This window comes from Vulpes vulpes, chromosome 13 (assembly GCF_048418805.1).
Source record: "Vulpes vulpes isolate BD-2025 chromosome 13, VulVul3, whole genome shotgun sequence".
In the NCBI taxonomy this organism is placed as follows: Eukaryota; Metazoa; Chordata; class Mammalia; order Carnivora; family Canidae; genus Vulpes; species Vulpes vulpes.
This window is the reverse complement of record NC_132792.1, coordinates 115358726-115373005: the sequence shown is the minus strand read 5'-3', so window position 1 is coordinate 115373005 and position 14280 is coordinate 115358726. Positions and strand designations below refer to the sequence as shown.

Below are 14280 nucleotides of genomic sequence, written 5' to 3'. Positions count from 1 at the left end.
GCATGTCAATTATATCTCAAAAAAGCTGGGGAAAAATGCTGATGCCTTGGGTGAGACCCAGAGATTCTGATTTCATTGATCTGGGGCAGGGCCTGGGCATCGTTAGTTCTAAATGCTCCCAAGTGAGTCTAACCTATAGTCAGATTGAAAATTGCATGGGTTTTTCCTGTCTTGTTTGCATTTACTAAGCTGAAAATAGGCAGTTTTCACCTGATTACTATGTCTCAGTGCTTTGTTATCAATGTATTTAGTAAGTCTCCTAAATAGCTACAATACAGTAAAGTAAGATTGTAAGAGGCTTAAAATGGGAAGGTGGGGCTTTTAGCCACTTCATATTCCATCTAAAAATATATATATATAGGATTGCTAATGTGGGCTTCGGGTCTTCTCCCATGAGTTCCCACTGCTTAAATTAATATATAAATGTTTCCAAGTAATTCAATCCCCAATAGGCTAAGAATCCTCACAAATCAGTAAGAAAAAAAAATGTGGCAGGAGGAAAATGTGAAAAGAATATGAATAAAATGTTTACCAAAATAACAAATGGCCAAACATGATTTCTCAGCTTCACTAGTGATCAAAGAAATGCAAATTAACACTAAGATATAATTCTTCCATCAAATCGGCAAGACTTTTTAAAAATATAAAGAATATAATGCAACAAATACACAAACTCCTGGATGCAATAAACGATATATTTTAAAAAGCAGTTTGGCAGTATGGGTCAAAAGCCTTAAAGTATTCATAGCTTTTTCTCATAGTAACAAAAACTAAAAACAGCCCAAAGGCCCAACACTGGGGACTTTATCTTATAGTTAGCTAAATAATTCAAAATCCATACATTTTAAAGACAATACTGTGTTTTGTTAAAGTGTTCAAAATGCAATATTAAGAGGGAAAGAAGACAGAAGTATATATAGTGATAAATTTTGTTACATATTATGAAAGGCAACATATTCAAATGTTAACAAAAGCAGGACTGTGATTTTAATCTATTTTAGATTTTTCTATTTTTAAATTTTTCTACAAAGCATTTACTACTTAAAATTTTTTTTCATTTCCAAGTAAGAATTGATGAAGCATGGTAAAAGTGGTAGGTAAGATGACAGCTTATCTGGATGCATTTCAGTACATAAATATGTATGTAGAGTAAGGGGTACTGAGATCCTGGCTTCAGCTGGAGATGAGCCTGGCCACATGGACTGAGAATTCAGGTGATCTTAGACTACTGTCCTCAAGAGCCTCCCTGATATTCTCCAAAACAGATTAGATTTTCAATTAGATTTTCAATTACATTTTCTACCCACCCAAATGACCCTTACCTACAAAGGTAGATAGTATTTTTAGAAACTTAGTCTGAAGAGGCATGTATATGGTGGACTATTTAGCCACACAAAAGCAGGTCACCACAGCGAAAACAAGATGAAGCCAAGTCACCCTGAGGTTTACTCTATGCTAAATATTTATCAAAAACAACAATTACTGGAAAAACTCTTCCCTGCTCCCCATGTGCACTGATGGACGTAAGTCAGTCTGTTCGGAGAACTGATTCTTGAACTGAATGAAGTCTAATGTCCATTATTCATATTCACTAAAATCAAAATTCCCTGTAACAGCAGACTTTACAGACCTAGTTTCAACTTAAAGTGATTTTACAGGGAAGTGACATCCCACCCCACCCTCACCAGGAAAAATAATGGTCTAATCATAAAACCACAAAGTGTGATTGAGAGTACAAAAAGGTCATCTATACAGATAAATGAGACATTTGATTAAAAGCCTTGGATACTCAAGATCATTACAAAGTATCTTTGCATTAATATTTACTACAAAATACTCTATTTTTGCTCATCTAAGTCCTCCCAATGCAAGAACTGCTAGAATTATCTTGATAACTCCAATATATTCTCAAAAACTTCATGGAGAGAATGATTTCGTGTGGGTAATAAGCTGCCTGTCAGTTAATTGCTAACTGTAAGACAATAAGCTTCATAAACATCTGCTTCCAGATATAAAATTCAATTAATTATGTATGATTGTGCACTATAAAATATAGGAGTCTGCATCATTTTCACTCTTTAAAAGAAAATGCATTAATTGTAAATTTGGCATAAGAGAACATTTAGCATAATTCCCTCAACATTTATGCTGCTGACAAAGCTTACAAATGAAGCATTTTCTGAATTACGAAATTAGCTGTATGTACCTTGATGAAAAAGTAGAGCAAGAATCCCGTTTTTAACTTTTCCTCTCGATTTCCATTCTGTGTAAATAGCTTGATTCAAATGTCAACATCCAAGAGATTCTGTCCGGCACATCCAGTTTAATTTCACCTGAATGTCCATGTTACTGTACTCAAGTCAGTTCATATTTTATCCAATCTTTACAATTTACACAACTTTCCAGTAACTGCCCTTGCTATTAGGTTGAGTGTATCCCCTTCTCTGAAGTCATAATGTGACTCAGGAAACTGACCTATAAAAATGCATGATATCACAATTTTTTAGGGGTAGTAATCTGGACAGTTGAAATGAACTTCCTAATATTTAAACTTAGGCTGTTCCATCTTTGCTGCTTTGCATATGAACAGCACCTCCTGAAACCGGGTGGTGCACAGCATATACAGTGGCCCCAGCACCTTACCTACCATTTGATTCTCCAGGATTACCTTAAAAAATTCTACAAACTTTCAAGAGCCACAAACTTACTAAATGGTCTGAAGAATAAAAATTAAATCATAGATTCAAATAACATACTTTGGTGTTCTGGTTTATATACAATTCAGAATAGACAAGAAACAGAGCACCAGTGTTTCAGAAGCTTTAAACACTGGTAACAGTAGTCAATTAGCAAGGTTTGGATAATATAAATGAAGCACACCTAATCTATGTAAGCCAAACAGAGAGAACCCATGAAGACATTTCTCATGCCACCTCTATAACTGGGTCTATTTTCAAAGAGAATTTCACCCACCTTCTTTTCCCTTTCCAAAAGGAGGCAAAATATTGGAATGGTTACAGAAAAATCTGTTTAGTGAGATTAAGCACTTTATCTTTATGGTCTTAATTAATAGATCAGAACATAGGAAGTAAGAATGCATGAGCAAACTATTTTACAGGTGTTAATCAAGCTTTTTAAAAAATATTAAATGTAAAACTGAAAATATACCTACAACCTGCCTGAGAACCCCAAAGTCTGATTCTCTCACATTCAACCAATGAACTTCAAAATAAATCCCCTCCCTAGAAATTTGAACACAAGGAACTACCAAAGGAATTCAATAGATATTAAAACAGTAAGCATTTCTAATTGTTAAAAACTCATATTTAATATATTATATGGATGAGACTTTTATTATGTAAGATGAACACCTATAAAATGATTCTTGTTACTGAGTTTATATAAGTTTGGTTGGCTACAGGTTTAATTAACCAATATGATTTTTCTTGAAATATTTTGTGTATCAGCAATATGTGGTCTTCAGGGGTAGAAACAAACTTTTCAGAAAACTAGAAGAACAGTCACCCATAAAATTTTAAAAATAAAAACCTCCCTCTCTTTAACATATCAATAAACAATGCTGTCATTATATTAAAAGTCATGTAGTTTATAAAATGTTCCTAATCATAAGAGTCTCTCCAATAATGAGAATTTACCAATTAAGAACCATTCAGATCTCATCTTTCTTCCACCTTGAAATTGCAAGACTACCCTTTGTAGTACACAGTACCAGACATGATAGTATGGAGAAAGCAAGTATGTCAAACATGTAATAAATTACACACTCTTACACCAATGAGAGCTAGAATAAGCAAATTTCTATCAAATTTCTTAAACCTTGGGGGAATAAAGGGGAAATACTGCAAAAACCATTTTTCCAATGCAAGTGACAACTCAGAATAGAGAAATGTGCAACAAGGACAACTATTTCATCATGCACTGAACTGGGGGAAAACACATAGAACTACTATTTTTTAGGAGGAACAGTTACTAGAAAACTTTAACGGAAGATAGAACATGTCATTTCAGACACCATAAGCTCGAGTACAGTGGCTATATAATAAAGCAAGGTGCCTATTCCTGAGGAGAATTTACTTAGTAATAATGCTGAACAGTGAGTATTAAATCTAAGCAGTGCTAAAAAGGCAATGATGGGAATTCAGGTAATGTGTTACAGAGAAAGAGATCTGTGAGAAATTCCATTACTTAAAAATAATCTTGTCCCTATCATTAACCTTTTTTTTTTTTTTTTTTTTTTTTTTTTGCTGATGTGCTAAAGTGCACTGGAAACCTCAGAACAGGTTTTTTAAATTGGCCATGTCTTGTTAATACACTGCAGTCTTCAAATTTACACAGAGCTGCAGGTCTCCTGGATTTTTTCAAGTGTCACTCATCTAACTGAGCCTGACAGCTTAGAAATGCCATCGGTTGCTCTACAGTCAGTTTAAAAAACATCCTCTACCTGGTATCTCTGCAGTGATTGTCTTGCTGCTCCCTGAAACTTCTTCATCATCATCTGATGAGCTCGTGCTTGAGTCACAAGTCAGGTCACTATCACTGGTACTACTGTCCTGCAATAGGTTATACTTCTTTCGTGCAGCAGCCTCCCTTTTCTGTCTCAGTAGCCTGATTCTCTCCTTGTGCTTTTGGCTCCGATGACCTTTAACCTTGGCGACTCGGCCATTCTGTTTATCACTGGATTGCCGGTTTTTCTTGGCAGCCATAGTAGATGTTTCACTTTCAGATCGGGACCGCCGAGATTTGCGCCCAACTGTGGCACCAGACACTCCAGAAGGGTCTCCTTCCACCGCTGTTTCTGCCTGGGAGGGTTCATTCTCTTCTGCAGAAGACAATGTGTCTGAGTCAGCCAGGTGACCACTAGAGGAAGGGGAAAGCATGCAGTGATTAGAGGAGTCACTCTCATAAACTCGGCCAGTTGTCGGCTTGTCACTCTCTGTGGATGCTAACTGAGACTCTGAAGAGTCCCTTCTCAGTTCCATCAATAAGCAGGGCATTGAAGAAAGAACTGTAGAATCCACTACCCCATCTTTCTGAACTTGAGATTCCAGTTCTACAGATCCATCTTCCTCCTTAGCTGTCTCTTGTTCGGATGCTTTTGGTGGGACTTCAGACTCAATGAGTTCTTCGACTTTTCCCACTGCCTCCTCCATCTTCATTTCAGACTTTCAAGTTAAATCATGGAGCAGAGTCTAGGAAACTAGGTCAAAGATGCAACAGGAAAGCAACCTGTACAAAAACACACAAAATCAATAAACAGAAATGGTAGATTATTTAATCAACACAACATGCCCACCTTTCTAAATGAGTAGCAAAAGTTACCATCACACAGGACTTTAAAATGTATTTATCTGCTTAACAAATTCAAAGGACTCAGTACTACCAAATACTAGCATACACAACTACTAAAACTGGCATAACATTAATCTTCAATTACTGAACTAGCAAGCCCAGCAAGGAACCAAGCAAGAATTTTCCATTCTTAAACTTTATTCAAAATCTTCAAAGTGGGGGGAGGGGCGCCTGGATGGCTCAGTCAGTCAAGCATTTGCCTTCTGCTTAGGTCATGATCCCAAGGTCCTGGATCAAGCCCTGCATCAGGTTCTCTGCTCAGCGGGTGGTCTGCTTCTCTCTCTGATCCTCCCCTCCACCCCCCTGCACCCTGACTTGTGCTCTCTCTCTCAAATAAATACAAATCTTTCAATAAAATATTCAGGAAAGGGATCCTCAAAACTCTGATAGTTAAATGTGTATGTTGACTTTAACATAAATGAAAACGCTTCAAAAAAAAAGTAGTCCCAGAAACAAGTTAACTAGAATGATTACTTTCATACTCAAATCCTCCAAGAGAGGAAGTTACAGTGGAACAATATCAAATGTACACTTATATAAAACAAAACAAAACAAAACAAAATCCTTCAATTACATGCACTTGGCAAATGAGCACCCAAAATAATTGTATGTATCAAACCTGTCTGCTATTCCTCTCAGGGGGGGAGAGGAATACCCCTGCACTACAGGGGTATTAAAAGGACAGGCCTGACTATGCTGTTTCCGCACAATCCCTTCTAGTTGCCACATACCTCTCATCAGGCTGAATGTGAGCCTAGTGTTGGCTCACATTTTGTTTCATAAACAATAGCAACTAAATACAGACCAACTACTTTGTGAACCCAGAAAATCTAGTACACTCTAGTCTATGAATGACTTAAGGAGTGTGAGAGAAAACACTCTAAAAACATTTTCCACCTTTATACTTTATTTTTTTAAAGATTTAATTTATTTGAGAGAGAGAGAGTATGCGTGAGTAGGGAGAAGAGCAGAGGAGGAGGAAGAGGGAAAGAGAAAATCTCAAGCCGACCCCTCACTGAGTGCAGAGCTGGATCCCAAGACCCTGAGATCATGACCTGAGCAGAAACCAAGAGCTGGATGCTCAACTGACTGAGCCACCAGGTGCTCCTACATGCCAATTTTAGAATCTAACATCCTTTTCCTATGAAGTGTGCTACAACTCTACTTAATCATGGAGAAGAGGACATAATATTTAATCAAAAGAGTTGTGACCTATACAGAGCAAACTTCATTAACTGGTAATTCGGTTTTAAAAGGATGATAAGGGGATGCCTGGGTGGCTCAGTGGTTGAGCGTCTGCTTTCAGCTCAGGGCATGGCCCCGGGGTCCCGGGATGGAGTCCTTCATCAGGCTCCCTGCATGGAGCCTGCTTCTTCCTCTGCCTATGTGTCTGCCTCTCACTCTGTGTCTCCCATGAATAAATAAATAAAATCTTTTTTAAAATAAATAAATAAATAAAAGGATGATAAGAATGTGCAAGGCAAGTAAATACCTTACTCTGTACACGTGATGTTACAGAAGGCAATTATCATGAGGTCCCACTGGTAAGAGAGACAAACACCGAGCTAGATGGCTATGCTAATCAGGTGCCATGAGACATCTCCACTGTTTCACTCTATCAAGTTACCTGACAGTTCAATATATGGCAGATGGCAATCAGAAGAAACTCAGAAAACCCTTTTATTGATCTAACATGCCAAGTCTACTTTTTGCTTACTATAAACATGAATATTCTGTATTCCTTTATATTCCTATTTTTGGGTTTTCGTGGTCTTATTCTCAGCTGCTAATGAAACAGACATTCTAATGAAGATTCCTCAACACATTCATGAAAACCAGAACATTCACAGCCACTGAAAACATTCATTAATGTAAACCAATCCCATATGTAGCCTACTTTATAAGCATATTTGCATCATTACTAATTTCTGAGTTAAATGAAAATAAGCATAAATGTTATTCCTAACACCATTCCAAAAGGAATGTAACACCTCTGAAAGCCAATAGAGGGAGTAAAAGTTAAACCAGCAAACTGCCAGTGTCATAACTGAAGTATGTTGTCAATACAAAAGGAAATAAAATATTTGGATATGAAATACCCCAAATATGAGAAATAAACCAAGATTTTCTAACTAAATAAAAACAAGAGCTGATTTTTCTGTAGAGAGTGAAGTTATATATTCCAGAATAAAAATTTTTCTTACAGCTGAAATATTTGAAAATCTACTCAAATGAAATTAATGTCAGCCATAAAGCACAAGAATCAGAAGTCTTGAGTCAATTTTTGAAAGAAGGCACTGGACGTTTTCGAAGTACATAATATAACAACAGGTTGAAAAGTAAATATGTTAATATAACCATAAAACTCCTGCTTTTTTTTTTTTTAAGATTTTATTTATTTATTCACAAGAGACACAGAGGGAGAAGCAGGCTCCATGCAGGGAGCCCGATGTGGGACTTGATCCCAGGTCCCCAGGATCATGCCCTGGGCTGAAGGCGACACTAAACCCCTGAGCCACCCAGGCTGCCCCAAAACTCCTGCTTCTTAAATAAATTGTGTAGGTAGGACAAATAAATCTATACTGTTTTTGTTAAAAAAGCATGATAAAATATGAAAAAATGTCTTTAAATGACAACTCAATTATCTTTCAACATCCTTATATTTCAGAGTTTGAGATTTATAATGACTTATACTGCCTTTAAAAAGCAACTTTAATCACAAACACCAGTATCAACCACAAATAGGATACTAATATCCAGTATTAGTATCCACCAGTCAGCTAAAGTGATCTGCCCATACAATGTGGCCATAAAGGATGAAAAGGTTCTTTAATACACTAATATGGAGTAATTTTCTTTCCTTTTTTTTTTTTTTAGTAATTTTTAATACATAATGTTAAAGGAACAAAAAAGGCATATTATATACCATTTGTGTAAATAAAGAACAAAATTATATTTATATTCTGTAGAAAATAACACCAGCTATTTTGGCAAGAAAAGTAAATGAGAGAACAGGAATCAAAAGACCCTTTTACTGTATAGTTTTACTGTATAGTTTATATACTTTTTACCTCTTGAATTTACTATCATATAAAAATATTACCTATTCAAAAGCCCACCCTAACATCAAAGTCTACTGAAAAGTCTTCTGAAGAAAAGGGGAGTTGTACCTTTCTGCTCATGACACCAAATACTGCTCAGGTCAAATTTAGTCAGTGAAATCTATCAGTTTCCCCCCTGTAGTGGAATTTGTCATAATTCATAAAACACAAGAAAAAAAGTGAAAATACGAGCTCTGACAAAACTCCCTGCAATGGAATAAAAATTAAGTACCTAAACACAGGGGAGAAAGATGTCATATGTACAGAATAATCTTCCCAGAGTATTTACTGCATATATTGTTTTTGGTCCAGGAAAATACATAGATTTCCCTAGTAGAATAATCAAAAGAAGCTGGTAGAAAAAGACAAAACTAGGAGCACCTGGATGGCTCAATTGGTTAACCATCTGCCCTTGGCTCAGGTCGTGATCCTGGAGTGCTGGGATAGAGCCCTGCATAGGCTTTCTGCTTGGCAGAGCCTACTTCTCCCTCTCCTTTTGCCCCCCCCCCCCCCGCCCATACTCTCTTGCTCGCTTGCTCTCTCTCTCAAATAAATAAATAAAATCTTTAAAAAAGAAAAAAACTATCAAATGATAGTTGAATAAAAGGCTCTCAACTATCCGATTTAATATTCAGCGAATTCACAAGGAAGTAGTAAATATAAAACATATAGCATTTATTTCCTTAGAACACCATTTTCCACCATGCTGTTCTTCCCTCCGGTCTAAAGGAGGTTCCCCCTTCTATGTGGATATTACAGCCAATCCCCTCTCATTTCCCTAGAGCGTATTGATTATTCTCTGGCGCATCTCAACCTCTCACACTCTAACAGATCATCCATCCAACTACTCATTCATTTGAAAAAATTCTCCTTCTACTTACCACTTCAACTTCACATCTCCTCCTCCAGAAATCATTCTCTTCTTTCACAACCTCATTAAGAGAGTTGTCTAAATTCCCTGCCTCTATTTCCTTACCTCTCATACTCCTCCAACCTAATCCCACTGACATCTGCTTTTATCAAAACTGAAGAACAGTTCTTATTAGGGTCATCAATGACGCTGTATATCTAAATCCAACAAACCTAGTTTGGCTTTCATCTTAATGTCTAAGCAGCATTCTATACTTAACCACTCCCTCTCTTCCTTAAGCTAAAGTTTTTCTTTGGCTTCCAGGTTTCCCTTCTTCTAGTTGCTCCTTTTCAGCCTATAGGCATTAGCCCTGGGACTATGTCCTTTTCACACCCATCAAAGTAACCCTCTTCTATATCTAGTTTCCAATACCACCCCATACTAGGAATTCAGTGTCTCCATCTCAGCACTTCTCAAACTATATACCAGTCTACCCAAACTGCCACCTGACATCTGCATTTAGATTTCACAAAGGCACCACAATCTCATGTCCAAAACCAAATTAGTCATCTGAGGTACCCCCACTCTGTTCCTTTTCTAGTTTTCCCTGGCTCAGTAAAAATAACACCATTATGGGGTACCTGGGTGGTACAGTCAGTTGAGCATCCAACTCTTGGTTTGGTCTGTTACGATCTTATGGGACATGAGACTGAGCCCTGTGCTCAGTGAAGTCTACTTCAATACTCTCCCCCTCTGTCCCTCCCCCACTCTCTCCCCTAAGAGTGCATGCTCTTTCCTGCTCTTTAAAAAAAAAAAAAAAAAAAAAGTCTTCAAAAAAAAATAAAGGGGTGCCTGGGTGGCTCAGTCAGTTAAGTGTCTGCCTTCAACTCAGGTCATGATCCCAGAGACTTGGTATTGAGCCCCATGTCAGGCTCCCTGCTCAGTAAGGAGTTTGCTTCTCCTCCCTCTCCCCCTCCCGCCCCCCTGCTGGTGTACTCTCTAATAAATAGCCTTTAAAAAAATAAATAAAAATAAATTGATTAAAAACAGGCTGTCAGTTCTGGACAATCAAAATGCACCATTTATTTGCTTTATTAGTTCTGTGTTCATTAAGAAACCAAAATGACAAACTACAGGTAGGACAGTTAAACCATGGAAAGGAAGCAATACACTGCTCCTCTGAGACAAAGAAGCAGAAAATATTAAGTGAAACGGAGTGGAAAGTACAAACTATAAGGCTAAATGAGGCTACTATAAAAATCTGGAGGGAGTTTCTTTCATATCAGACCTCATTCTTGGTCAGAAAAACTTAATAAATGGTGAAAAGATCAGGTTTGGAGGTTTGTGAAAATGGAAAAGGATTGTAACACTTGCTACAGAAAATGTGAGGAGAATAAAACTGCTAAACACAGTAATTTACATAGTGTCAAAAAGAATAATTTGCAATCCTCCTCAATTTCCACACTACGTATCTTTGGCTTTTCACACTCATTTTGTGCCTGCCGCACCCTTGCTGGCTACACTTCACAGGTATCATGTTAAGTATCAATTGCTTGAAGTAGCCTTTGGTACCTTACCAATAGGATCCCTGTTACATACAGATTACATACCTATTTTCTTTCACATCACTTTGCATGACTCTAATAAATTGTGCTAGTATTTAATCCATCTATCATACACAGGGACTTGTAAAGGTTTGAATAAATTAAAAAGTATATAAATGAAAAATCACAGAACCCTCCAGCTTTTTTATCTCTATGATTAGTAGGCAAAACAGACCTTAAGACAAAAGGTGTCATTCTAATTTTCATGGCTCGATGTTAAACATAATGGGAATCTAATGGAAGTTCCCTCTGACTACAAATTTTTCAAGGAAGTAGAAAACAAAGTGATTGTTAAGAGTGAGGAGGAATGAAGTGGTACTGATGTTGATCAGAAGAGCAGGTGTGAAAAAGTATTGTGAAAATGAAGACACTAGAGAAAAATAGATATGATTCCCAGACAATAATAAGGGCCCACTTTAAGGGTTGTAGCATGAACTTCAAGTGAGACTGGCACACACGGGTTTTTCTCCTTTGAAGTTCAGCTGTGTAAGTCCAAGCACAGAGAAGAAGTTGAGTTTAACCAGAATTCTAGTTTTATCAAGCAAGCAGAAACAAGAGTATATGCAAGGAATGATCACATCCAGAAGGTACAGGGCAATGAAAATGTCCAATGGAATGAACATCCCAGTGGAGTCAAGGTACTATAGTGAACTGGAAAGAGAAGGTGGTAACCCAAAAGCACTATGAATGAAACATTACAGAAAGGTTGCATTTATTCGTAACTGACAAAATCTAAAATAGTGCTACTCAAAGTGTTGTTTTTAAAGGACTGTCTGCAGTGACAGAAGTACAGAAATTAAGAAAATTGATTAGAAACTTAGAGCAATTTGATATTGTCATGACAACCAAGCAGTATTTCAATTTCCTAGTTTAACTGATTGTATTTTACCCAAAAAAATCCACCAATGATGGATTAAAAAGAAAAATATACTGGTCCTGGGGCACCTAGGGTAGCTCAGTGCATTAAGTGTCTGCCTTCAGCTCAGGTCATGATCTCAGGGTCCTGGGATCAAGCCCTGTGTCGGGCTCTCTGCTTTGCAGGGAGTCTGCTTCTCCTTCTCCCTTTGTCCCTCCTCTACCGCAGCTGCAATTACAAGAATGTTATCCATATATCTGCTATATATATATATATATATGTGTATATATATATGTTATACACATGCATATACATGCATGTGCCTGATTATCTGTTAACATGTCTCCCAAACTGGAGTCTACCTCCCACCCCCATGCATGCAGTCGCTTGCTCACTCTCTCTCTCTCAAATAAATAAAATCTTTAAGAAAAAAATATACTGGTCCTTCAGAACAGACAGTTCAAAAAGCACTGGTTAGAGTATGACTGTAGAAATAACTGGCTGAAGTAGAGAACAAAATCATGAGGGAGTTTACAGAACTGAGTGGGTGGTGTCAGAAGGATCATCCGTGTATACTGAAATCACCAAGAATTAAGACAGGAGTAATAATGGACAAAAATGACATTAAGCAAAGAAAAAAGTCATAGTCAGTGGTCAAAAAGGACAGCAATATAGGGATTAATGGAAGAGGAAAATCAGAAGAGTGGCAATGAGGAACAAGGAAATCCAGGCCAGAGGATAAGGACTACAGGAAGAAAAAAAAAAAAGTTCAGCCACCCCTTACAAGGTGAAGCTGTGCCCTCGGTGGAAAGCCACAGTGCTATGAGTGCAAGGTAAAGGAGAATTCAGACAGGAAATTAAGAATATTGGTGATTTTGCTGACAATGAACCAAAGCAGAAGAGAGCTGGAAGAAGAGGGGAAGGAAAAGAACAGAGAATGTGCAGTGCTTTCTGAAGATCAAATACAGGAAATAAGGAGTGACTTAGGAGTTTGGAGCTTCCTGTGGTAACATTCGCGAAACAGAAACTTGAATGTAAAGCACTCAGATAGTTTTTCATTCTATGTATTTAAAAAATTTAGTGTTGGTCATGACTGAGTCAATTGATTTCACAACCCAATAGGTGGTGACCTAAAGTTTGAAAAACACGGTCTAGAGAAACACATGTGTCATAGCAGCACTGTTTCTGTGATAGACAAAACAAAAACAAGACATCTACTAACAAACAGTAGAATGGAAAAATAAGTTGTGGTACATTCCTACAATAAACGAGCATACAGCAGTGGAAACCATGTTAACATAGATAAAACAATAAAAACAATGGTAAGTAAAACCAAAACAAAAAAAGCAAATTACAAAAACAAAAAAAAGGCCGGATCATTCAATGTATTATATATGAAGTTCAAATCAAGACAAAATGAAATGACATAATATATATGGATACTTAGTTGTGCTGTAAAACTACTTTAAAAAGCATGGGAATGGTTACCAACATGTCAGGATAGTGGCTACCTCATTGTGAAGAAGTGATAGATTATGGGTATGTAGGGTTTCTTAAGTATTAGTAAGGCAGGACACTTCTAGCTATGAGCAAAGAAAGGGTCAGCCAATCCCCCTGAGATATAAAGTAAGACAGGGACGCCTGGGTGGCTCAGTGGTTGGGCATCTGCCTTTGGCTCAGGACGGGATCCTGGGATCCAGGATCGAGTTCCGCATCGGGATCCCTGCATGGAGCCTGCTTCTCCCTCTGCCTGTGTCTCTGCCTCTCTCTCCATGTCTCTCATGAATGAATAAAATCTTAAAAAAATAATGCATGACAAAATTAATCAAAATAACCACTTCAGGGGTGCCTGTGGGGCACACTTGGTTGGGTAGCTAACTCTTGGTTTGGCTCAGGTCATGATCTCAGAGTCCAGAGATCAAGCCCTGTGTAGAGCACCTTCCCCCCACCCAATGGAGCTCCCTGCTAGGGGAGTCTGCTTTAGATTCTCTCTCCTCTCTCCCACTGGTGTGCTCAGGTTCTCACTCTCTCCTTTTCAAATAAATAAATAAATCTTGAAAAAAACAAAAAACACTTCAGAGCTCTGGAAATCTTTCAAAACATACAAAAAGAGAAGTACTGATGCTTAAAAATCTGCAGGATTGGGGCACCTGGGTGTATCAGTCAGTTAAGCATCTGCCTTCAGCCCAGGTCATGATCCCAAGGTCCTGGGATGGAGACCTATGTCAGGCTCCCTGCTCAGTGGGGAGTCTGCTTCTCCTTCTCCCTCTGCCTGCCCCTACCCCTGCTTGTGTGTACTCTCTCTGTGTATCAAATAAATAAAATCTTAAAAATATATTGGGGGTCCTGCCTGAGGCTGCTCCATCTCCCCCCACCTCCCACCTGTCAGCTCAGTAGGTTCTGCCTAATGAGGTGGGACAGGCCTGAGGGATGGTGTTTGCGCTACAAAGAGGCCTCAAAAAAAACAAAACAAAACAAAACAAAACAAAACAAAACAAA

The 14280-nt window shown here is 37.8% G+C and overlaps 1 protein-coding gene across 4 annotated transcripts in view; it reads right to left on the bottom strand.

Annotated features, from left to right (window-relative positions):
* The window catches only part of ARK2N (arkadia (RNF111) N-terminal like PKA signaling regulator 2N), an 80852-nt gene that overhangs the window by 39359 nt on the left and 27213 nt on the right, over positions 1-14280 (bottom strand). For all 4 annotated transcript variants that reach the window (XM_072732285.1, XM_025997052.2, XM_025997053.2 and 1 more), the window contains exon 2: positions 4463-5247. In XM_072732285.1, the coding sequence (XP_072588386.1) occupies positions 4463-5177 (715 nt within the window). In that variant the 5' untranslated portion in view covers positions 5178-5247. The remainder of the gene's footprint in view (positions 1-4462; positions 5248-14280) is intronic.